At 37.3% G+C, this 9,954-nt stretch overlaps 2 protein-coding genes across 7 annotated transcripts in view; both read right to left on the bottom strand.

Annotated features, from left to right (window-relative positions):
• The window catches only part of LOC107655914 (uncharacterized), a 4,426-nt gene extending 3,001 nt beyond the window's left edge, over window positions 1–1,425 (bottom strand). For both annotated transcript variants that reach the window (XM_016443536.1, XM_016443537.1), the window contains exons 1-5: window positions 1,256–1,425; window positions 1,024–1,129; window positions 758–922; window positions 461–539; window positions 97–173 (exon numbers count right to left, since the gene is read on the bottom strand). In XM_016443536.1, the coding sequence (XP_016299022.1) occupies window positions 97–173; window positions 461–539; window positions 758–922; window positions 1,024–1,129; window positions 1,256–1,325 (497 nt within the window). In that variant the 5' untranslated portion in view covers window positions 1,326–1,425. The remainder of the gene's footprint in view (window positions 1–96; window positions 174–460; window positions 540–757; window positions 923–1,023; window positions 1,130–1,255) is intronic.
• Window positions 1,426–2,019: 594 nt separating this feature from the next.
• LOC107655912 (transcription initiation factor TFIID subunit 1-like) overlaps window positions 2,020–9,954 on the bottom strand; it is a 22,454-nt gene continuing 14,519 nt past the window's right edge. For 2 of the 5 annotated variants that reach the window (XM_016443529.1, XM_016443530.1), the window contains exons 28-40: window positions 7,879–7,993; window positions 7,449–7,547; window positions 7,192–7,369; window positions 7,038–7,105; window positions 6,837–6,959; window positions 5,984–6,076; window positions 5,801–5,885; window positions 5,642–5,709; window positions 5,410–5,526; window positions 4,173–4,271; window positions 3,740–3,953; window positions 3,503–3,653; window positions 2,020–2,937 (exon numbers count right to left, since the gene is read on the bottom strand). In XM_016443529.1, coding sequence (XP_016299015.1) covers window positions 2,700–2,937; window positions 3,503–3,653; window positions 3,740–3,953; window positions 4,173–4,271; window positions 5,410–5,526; window positions 5,642–5,709; window positions 5,801–5,885; window positions 5,984–6,076; window positions 6,837–6,959; window positions 7,038–7,105; window positions 7,192–7,369; window positions 7,449–7,547; window positions 7,879–7,993 — 1,648 coding nt within the window. In that variant the 3' untranslated portion in view covers window positions 2,020–2,699. Of the gene's footprint in view, window positions 2,938–3,502; window positions 3,654–3,739; window positions 3,954–4,172; window positions 4,272–4,904; window positions 5,106–5,409; window positions 5,527–5,641; window positions 5,710–5,800; window positions 5,886–5,983; window positions 6,077–6,836; window positions 6,960–7,037; window positions 7,106–7,191; window positions 7,370–7,448; window positions 7,548–7,878; window positions 7,994–9,954 lie in introns of those variants that run through there. The other 3 variants (XM_016443531.1, XM_016443532.1, XM_016443533.1) reach the window with 2 other exon arrangements.

Here is a 9,954-nt window from a genome sequence, read left to right as displayed (position 1 = left end):
ATTTGTATTTTATTTTTTGTTTTTTAAATGAGTAGATGAAGTGTAATTTGGATGTTATCATGCCACTAAATAAATAAATAAATAAATATATATCACCTATATGGGCGGTTGGGCATGGCTGTCATGGGAACATGATCTTGTTGTACAGGTCTCATGTTAGGGGGAGGCCGACCCTTTGAAAGCAAGACAAAAGGCAGAAAAAAAATGAAAGATCACAAGAACATGTGCATTTTAATAGTTAGCAGATCACTCAAGAAGCTAACATCGATACCTGTCAGATCTGTCAGGCTTAAAAATGTCTTATGCTCGGTTTATTATTTGTTGTGCTGTATTTGTATGACTTCCAAAGGTATTTCCAGATAGATCCATGTTTCTGGTTAAGATTATGGCAGCCCTGTGCTGCTGCTATGAATCATTAACTATTTTACCATCAAGACACACGCACATTACGCTGACTCACGTTGATATCAGAAGCAAAAGCAATTCCAGGGAACAAGTGCTGTTCTTTAGAGGCTGTCTTGGGTGTCGTCTTTCCTTCACTGCACACAAACACATGCACAGAGACGGAATTAATTACTTGTTAGATGTAACATAATGACTTAATAAGCATCATGGGCTTTAAGTCATATATTTTTTAATCACACTCAAAGTCAGGCTATGTAAGACACATAAAGATTCGCCTGATGCTATTCAGAATCAATAAAGTTACATTTAATTACATTAAAACTACTTCTAGATTTGTATTTGTCATTCTCACCCTGTGTGGCTCTTGTTTGATGGTAACATTATCACGTAAACAATCACCCCCACCAGCACAGCGAGTGTAAGACCAGGAAGAGATGCCACCAGGGCAAAGGTCACTACTGTCCATCTCTGAGTGCAGTTTTCATCAATGTAAAACTCACCCTTTTGACTGTTGCACCTACACAGCGAACAGAGGAAAGGAGTGAATCTCAAAACAAGCTTGTGTTTACACTACTGTGTAGAGTATCACAAAAAAGTCATTTATAAGGAGTAGATTACCGACAGAATGGTTGTCCCTCGAAACAGGTACAACTGCTAATTGTCTCATCACAGATCCCCGCATTATCCAAACATCGGTCAAAGTCATTAACATTACCACAGGCAGCTGAAGAACACACATTCAGAAACTATAGTAAGAGTATTAGTTTACATCTAATGTATCATGATTATTTGTAAAAGACACTACATAACCATTGCAACATATTTGAACTACTTTTGAACACACACTTACGGTCTGTTGTCTGTCCAGTTGCTTCATCAGTAACAAACAAGATAAAACACACGTACAGTAAGACCTTCATCTTTTAGTTCCCACACACACATGAATTCCACTAATGGCACTTGCATAATAGGCTATTTGCAGCTGACTGGGGTATTTATGGTGTTATACACACCCAACACAGTAAGAGCTGGAGCATGCTCAAATACTCACCTACAGGTAGTGGATGTGAATGAAACTCTTACTGTTTCCAGCAGATATTTGCCGGTGTGGACGTTATTTTTTTCCTTGTGTCAGTTCAATGGATTAACATGAGGCCATGAACTGTTATTAAGTTACAACAATTATAAAATTCAATTTGAAATAGTTATGTTTATCATGTCACTTTGCAGGACATTTATCCTTAATTTTTTCTTTTTTTTTCTGACATTTAGGCTCGCATACTCACAAACATACCACCATTCAAAAAGTAAATACTATTCAGCAAGGGCTCATTAAATCCAAAAAAAAAAAGAAATTTATAATGTTACAAAAAAGTTATATTTTAAATAAATGCTGTTCTTTATAACTTTCTATTAATCAAAGAATCCTGAAAAAGAATTACTGTTTCCACAAAATGTTAATTAGCATAACATTAAAAATAATTAGAAATGATTCCTTATCACCAAATCAGCATATTAGAATTACATTTAAAAAATATATCCAAGTAGAAAATTTCATGCATTAGTTTTTACTGTATTTTAGATACGGTTTGATAAAGTACTTTTGATCTCTTATGGTGAGCGATTGGTAAGAGATTTCCTTAAAACAAAGATTACAAAATCTTACCAACCACAAACTTGAACAATAGCGTAAATCAGGTGGTGTCACACCGCAGGACTGATGAACATAGAAGAGGTTCCACACAAACATTAAATCTAATTAATAGTACAAAGTAAAACTGTCCCTCATCCCATCTCAAGAGCCAATTAGATAATGTCAGTATATTTAATATTTCTATTTCTATTTAACATAAATTGATGCATTTCTGTATTGTATATTTCATGACGACAACAGCCACATCACTGGACAGTTTTCACAATTTACCTGAAACTGCTAAAAACGGCCAATGTCAACTGCCAATATGAACTAACAAGGTTTGAGTTTAAAGTGTTTTTAAAATGAATTTTAGAAAAATGGATTATAGTTAAAAAAGGAGTAAGATCATGACTAGCAGGAGAGTTGAAAATACAAAATCACAATGTGTTAACTTCAGATTCATAAAAATGTATTTCTCACATTCTTTATCACAAAAGTTTTCTGAGTCCCTCAAACAGGATCAATATGTCCCATAAAAATATTAACATGTAAAACACAACCATAAGAGCAGGACGAAATATACAGTTATGTGCAACACCATGATAACCACCAGGACATTTACACACAGAACATATGACAGAAGAGGAATAAGCATGTGTTAGTTGTCAGAATCCATGTCACTGTCTCCGCCAACGGATCTGAATTCTTCACTGTCCTCCTCATCATCACTGAGCTGTGCCTGTGTGAGAACACTAGGACCTCTTCTCCTCTCATCCTCCTCCTCCTCTTCTTCCTCTTCACTTATCCCGTACCCCTCCTCTCCATCTCGTTCTCCTGTCCTGGGGCTGGACACATGCCTGTGCATCTGACTGTCTCCATCATCATAGCTGCCGTAGCTATAGCACACAGGAAGTATAAATGAAAGAGTGTATACAGAGACTTTATGAGAAGACATGGCATTTAATTAAATAAAAGAGCCACATTGCCTTACTGGCAATGGCACTTGGCCGGTCTTTACAACAGTAATTCAAACCAGGGCTGGTTTTAGAAGCATTGGCCTCATTTAGAATTTGTGAGATTTTATTGTTGCTATGACATGCTTTAGAAACATAAATTAATTAATCTTTTATCAATTCATGTCAAGGAGAACAGTATGGAGCGTGACTAGAAAAAAGCTGACCGAGGGCATTACCAAGATGCCCCAGAAAATAGCACAGGACTACGTATCAGGAAGTACTGTAAATCATGTAAATGATGTAAAATAAAATAATCACAACACTTATCGAAGTACAAGACAAACATTATTAGTATTAACTCGTGTAGTGGGCTAACGACTCTAGAATCCTGCAGTTACTGAAGAACAGTAGCATATCTATAACAGTGATACAAAACCATTACTTTTTTTGAAATTACATCAGCTTTACTCAAACAAGAACATGCTTTTTTTGTATGTATTCTGACCTGACATTGCTGTCCTCCATGTGCATTACCCCATCAGGTCCCTCCCCCTCGTAAGACATCATACTCTCTTCCTGCTCTAGTCCAATCCGGGTGCTCTCCTGATGCCCCAGTTCAGCATCACTGTCACTGCCACTCTCTGACAGTTGGATAGCTTCAATGGAGAGTAGAGTCAATATTACACATACAGCTATAATATCCCACAAATACTCGTATATACACGAGTACACACAGACTCACAGGAGAATGGATTATCGCCTTCCTCCTCACTGGCGTCGTCTTCTGCATCTGACATCAGCAGATCCTGGTAGAGCACACTGGCCTGTGCTGGCCGGCTGGAACATTCATCATCCTCCTCCTCCTCTTCATCCCTATGCATACGCCTCTGTGGCCGCATGAGGAGCTCGTCTTCATCATCCTCCTCGTCTTCATCATCCAGATCACCCTCTTCAGCCTAGAAGTACATACAACACTCAAATCTCTGACACTGAAACATTCAGCTAAGCCATAGCCTTTTAACTTATCCTTTGAGTTAATACTGTTTAATTGCTTGATGCATATTTTCATTTTGTTCACAATGATTAGTTCATTAAATCAAACAATAAGGGGAAAAAGGAGACTGAGGTTAAAGACCCCTGGATTAATTTTTGTTTTGTTTTCACAAGATAATTACTGGAGCAGGTGTTTTAGGTTTGCCATCATCATCTTCCTCAAATCCTTCAATGTCCACATCAGACTCCTCCTCGCCCATTCGGCCTCTGCCGTGACGACCCTTAGGAACGAACACACAAAAACAAAGTTAAGAAAAGTGTAGTGGCACACAGAAGGAGAGGACCAATCAGAAAATGCATGCAGTAGAGGATGGACAAATGCAGGGATGGAGGGATTTTTTTTTCCAGTTTAGGGCTCTGAATATAATTTTTTTGCACATTACAACCTTAAAGGAACACTCCACTATTTTTGAAAATAGGCTCATTTTCCAACTCCCCGCCAGACCCGGAGATCGGCTGAATGGATTCGAAAACGGTAAAACTCAACTGTTAAACTCTAGGGGAGTTGGAAAATGAGCCTATTTTCAAAAATAGTGGAGTGTTCCTTTAAAGCAGTTTTAGAACAAAAGAAGAGTTAATGGTTGAGACACTGAAACCACAACAGACTGGTCCCTGAAAGAAGCATTTCCGCTACATTCCTTTCAAATGTCACTATATTGTTTTGTTCTCGGCTGGTAAGAGACTCAATTTGAAGGAAACTTGACAGATTCTGAATTTAGCTCAATAAAGACCAGTTATAAAATGCATCCTAAACATCCTTTAATAACTGATGGAGATGGGTTAATCAAGCAGCACACAGAAACCATCACAGTACAGGGGTGGGTAACCCCATGGATGGATGGTGGGGTGGGAGGACATATCTAAAGGGGTAAAGCAAGCCAGCCAATAACATGAATGATAAAATGGATGGACAGAGGAATGGATGAGTGCAGAGAGGGAGAGAGGAATACCTGCCCCCCTCTTTTCTCAGGGGTGGGAGGGATTAGCGTAGCCTCAGCTAACAGACTAGAATCTCCCTGTAAACTCACAGACACACTGTTCTCACACATATCAGGCTGAAAGAAAGAAAGGGAAGCGAAGAAAACAAAAGGATAGAAAAGATCATAAAAAAAGAAAAAGCCCCAGACACAGAAAGACAAATAGGTTGCCATAAAGGGAGGAGGAAAAGGCAGGAACAGTGAGGAAATGTGAATCAAAAACAGCTGTGCAGTACAGAATGTTTGGATTATGCACAAGAGAGAGAGAAATACAAGCCTTCTGTTCTATTTCTGGCAGAATGCTGATATGCTTCATTTCACCTGCTACAAAATACACTTGAGACACCTGAGATCATGCCCTCAGTGTGATCTGTGTGTGTACCTGCGGCGTGTACGGTCCAGGGGTCAAGGGGTCTAAGCTCTCAAGGTCTGCAGCATCCAGAGCAGCTTCTTTAGCAGTAGAGATGTCCTTTTCCAGTTGAGTCAGGTGTTCGTCGTACTAACAGACAGATACACATTAAACCTCTCAAGCACAAGTCAAACAGCACATGAAAACAGCAAAGAGCTCGCTCACTCACTCACACACACACACACACACACACACACAGACGTACCTCTGCTAAAGTCTGCTTGCAGACATTCATGATTACCAGAGCTGTTTTGGTATAAGGACTATCAGGCCCTAAAAAAGTAAGAATGTATACAAAAGTGAAATCACAATTTTAGTCAATATGAAACAGCATTTTCATAACTAAAACGTTAATGTTTCTCACCATTGTACTTGACACTGTTGGTGTGAATGAGAGCGACATCAAAAAGAAACACCTCTCGGTTCTGATACTTGTGCTTGGAGATGTTCTATACACAAAAAATCAAACAAACAGTTAGTTCAGAGATCCTTAAATAAATCACATCTTAACTGCAGTTTCTTCCGTCCACACACAGATCTTCCTGACCTTACGGAGTGTGTCCAGATCCATGGGGTAGATGATGACTTTATAATAATCAGGAACAAATTTCTTGTTAACAGGATGATGGAAGGGCCAGGACTAGAGAAAGAGAGATATTAACTAATTAAGGAAGAGCAATTCACTTCATTTTTGCGAACTGACAGATTAGCTGGTCCTCTCTAGTTTTAGTGTTAAGGCTGTTGAGGAAGTTTTTCAATGTCATAATACATTGATAATTTAATGTAAAAATCAAAATAGCCATACATTTGATATGTGGATTAAATAGGTGTTTACTTGTATAAAGCTTGAAAAAAAGTCATTCACAGGCTCTCTAAAGACCTTTCATAAGATAAGGTGCCCCTTTTTGCTAAATGTTCTGGATGACTCTATAAACAGTTAAGCAGAACACTTACATCCCCGCCCACCTTTGTTTTTTTTATTTATATACATTTTTAATTTAATTTGATTTAATTTATTAACTTATTTGCGTATTATTTTGTTCTAATTTTATCATAGTGCATGGTATTTAATTTTACTGCTACAATGTATGTAACTGGTTGGATTTTTGTTAATTGGGGAGCTATTATTGCATACTTTTAGCTTGTGGTGAATGGGTTTATTATCTGTGCACTTGCTATTCCATGCAAACAAAAAAAATCCATTAAAGGAAAAAAAAAAAAAAAAAAAAAAAAAGAAAAGAATAAAATAAGTTAATATCGTCCAAACCGATTTGCAGTTAATAACACTGGACAGACATTAAATATGAATGATTAAAAGAAGAGGAAATTAGTCCTCTAATACTTAAATATGAGCAAATATAAAATGTATAAGAATAGAACATGAAAATAACATCACTCACGTCAGGTACGGGCATCATCTTCTGTGTGACAATGTTGTCGAGGATGAAGGAGAAAGCGACCTGATCATCATCATCCAGAAGGGGATTAATGGCTTTCTCTAAACGAACCAAACGCTCCTCTTTCTGCAAAGAGAGTAACAAGAATTAGTCCTTAACCTTCCTGCAAGTATGTCTGAGTCCTATTAAAAGATTTACATCTACCTCTTTGAGTTTCTCATCACACAGATTCAGCATTGCTTGACTGACAAGGGTTAAAGGATGCTTTGCACCTGAAAAGACACATAAAAACAGATCATGAGTATGTCTCACCTGAGTGAAGAAATTAAGTTCCTCTATGAGTTGCATATGAAAGTACCATTGTACGTAGAACTGTTTTTGAAGATGAGTTCGACACTCTCTCTGAACTCTTCTCGTGACGGGTACATGCGCTTGCGAACATTTTCACGCAATGTCTGCAGGTCCATCGGCCGTGTGACGATCCTGTAATAATCCTTAACCACTTTGCCGTTCACAGGAGTGTGAAATGGGTATGTCTGAGAGACAAACACCATATTCACTCATTGTCTCAGAGCATGTGTCCATGTCTAGTAAAGATAAATGAATGCGTCTTACATTAGGAAGGTCCCTCATGTCATTAATGATGCTCTCCAGTACTGAAGAGAGTGTGACCATGGGGTCTGTCCTTCTGCGATGGATGGACTTGAGAGGACGCTGAGAGAAAGGCAGAGAAGTAAAATAAATGGCGATGGCACACTGAGAAGCTGCCATATGTTGATTACTTATACAGGGTCTATAGCAGGGGTGTCAAACTCAATTCCTTGAGGGCTGGAGCCCTGCAGAGTTTAGAGTCAACCTGAATTAAACACACCTGATCCAACTAATCAAGTCCTTCAGGCTTATTTGAAAACGACATGGTATGTGTGTTGGAGCAGAGTTGGAACAAAACTCTGCAGGGCTCCGGCCCTCCAGGAATTGAGTTTGACACCCCTGGTCTATAGGGACCAGTAAATGACTACGGTACAAACAAACACTTAAAACATACTCTTACATTGAGGTAGTCACAGTGCACCGTTGTCCCCACACGTCTCTTCTTTTTAGGAGGAAGCTGCTGCTTGGGGAACTTCAGAACCAGAGATTTCCTCCGCACTTCATCAGCACTAGAAACATATTAATGATGGATTAATATTCATAACAATACTACAAATCCTAAAACATTTGAGCAAATGAGCACACAAATTATTTTAAACAGTTGACAAAACTTTTGGGAAGGTGACTTACAATGTGACATGCCATGCATTACATTACCTACAACCATCTTAAACAGTGTTTTGGTAGTTACATATAGTTATATATAGTTCATTTATACGTTATTATGCATAAAGCATGATGTATTTGAAATTAATTTGTCACACCACAAGTACTATTTTAGTATTATTTACAGTACATACAATTGTAGCATTTATTAATATTTTGAATTAGCTTTTATATTTACATTTACAGTTTTCATTTTAATTTTAGCTATTTACAGCCACAGTGCTTTTGTCATTTTTATTAGTTATATAAATATATACCTTTAATCTGAATTTCAGTTTCGGTTGTATTTTAGTCTAGTTTTGCCTGGGCAACAACTCTAATCTTTGTTTTCTAAGTTTACGTTTTTTATTTATTGTTTATATCTTTATTTCAATTTAAAAAATAATAGTTTTTAATAGTTTTAGTTAACTTTTAACACTGACCATGGGCCTATATTAAAAGCTAGTGAAGGTCAAAGATGGTTAAGAGAAACATGTTATAAATGGCACATACACTTTCAAATAAACTATACATTTTGAACCTCTTGTTCATATTCTGGCATTGACTAAAAAAAAAAAAAAAGTTTATAAACACATTATCAGGGGTTGAAGCAAAAAAAAAAAAATCCTGAGCCTGAACTTTTTTCCGGCGCTTTGGGGGGGCGGACACATACACAGGGTTATTTGGCAAACAAAAAAAGAAAATGATTTTCCTTGAAACTAATTAGTAACGTATCTGCCATTGCCATTAGCCCTTGACAAACTCAGCCTACAGATTATGGTGGGATATTTGAAACAGCAATACCAAGAAAGGTTACTCACTACAATATGGTGCAAACACATGTAACATTTAGGATGCTTTTGATATCAAGTTTTGCTGGTTAGCTTTGTCCTTGACAGGGTACAAGATGACCTACAATCTAAAACATGAAATTTCTGAAATTGCTTTGTTCAAAAGAAATAATGGTAAATTAAATACTAGGAAATGAATATAAAATAGGAAATATACAAAGACAGTTTACTACAGAAAACTACAGTTCAGTTCAAATAACAACAAAAACATTAAAATGGTCCAAGAACTGGTAACTTAAACAGGGTTTGTACAGATATGATTGTATTTTAAAGACAACCAGTTCGAAGGGAGCATAGTTTGCTTTTTGGGTTAAAAGAATTTCTTGGCATGAAATTCGAATGGTATGACAATTAGAGATTAGACTGTACAGAAATTGAAATCTACACACACACTATACTCATAGTCACGCAATGCTGATGTTGTTAACATTAATAATCTGAGAATAAAGAATAACAATAAAAATAATTTGCACAGTTTGATGTGATATGAGCTAATCGATCGTTAGATTAAATCACCATTGGTAGCACGATTTATTGTAATGCTTTTTTCCTCAGTTGGTCAGAACAAACGTTGCAGACTTGTTACTTCCTTGTTCAGATGACAATATACGGTGAAAATTAATATTTGGGTTATATATTCCAAGACGTAGGCTAGAATCTGTGATTACTAAGTATAGGATTCACATCGGTGCGGTGACTGACTGCCACACATACTCCGTCCTCAAAACATTAGATTAATCCGCGCTGGAGCCGTGCCAGAGTACAACCCATGCAAGGAAGATAATTCCGCAAGTAACTGCAATTCCAGGTTTTCAAACAGAGATGGCGACAAAGAGGCAAAACTTACGGACTGCAGCTTTAAATACATAATGTAATATGCCTATATTATAACAAATGCCTGCAGAGGGCGCCAACGGCCTGGTGATGTTTCATGTGATTCAACGACATTTAAATCCATTTAATTTTAATATTTG

The sequence above is a fragment of the Sinocyclocheilus anshuiensis genome, unplaced genomic scaffold (assembly GCF_001515605.1).
Source record: "Sinocyclocheilus anshuiensis isolate Anshui unplaced genomic scaffold, SAMN03320099.WGS_v1.1 scaffold860, whole genome shotgun sequence".
Lineage (NCBI taxonomy): Eukaryota > Metazoa > Chordata > Actinopteri > Cypriniformes > Cyprinidae > Sinocyclocheilus > Sinocyclocheilus anshuiensis.
Note: the sequence above shows the minus strand (reverse complement) of the source record. Positions and strands in the feature narration are given on the sequence as shown.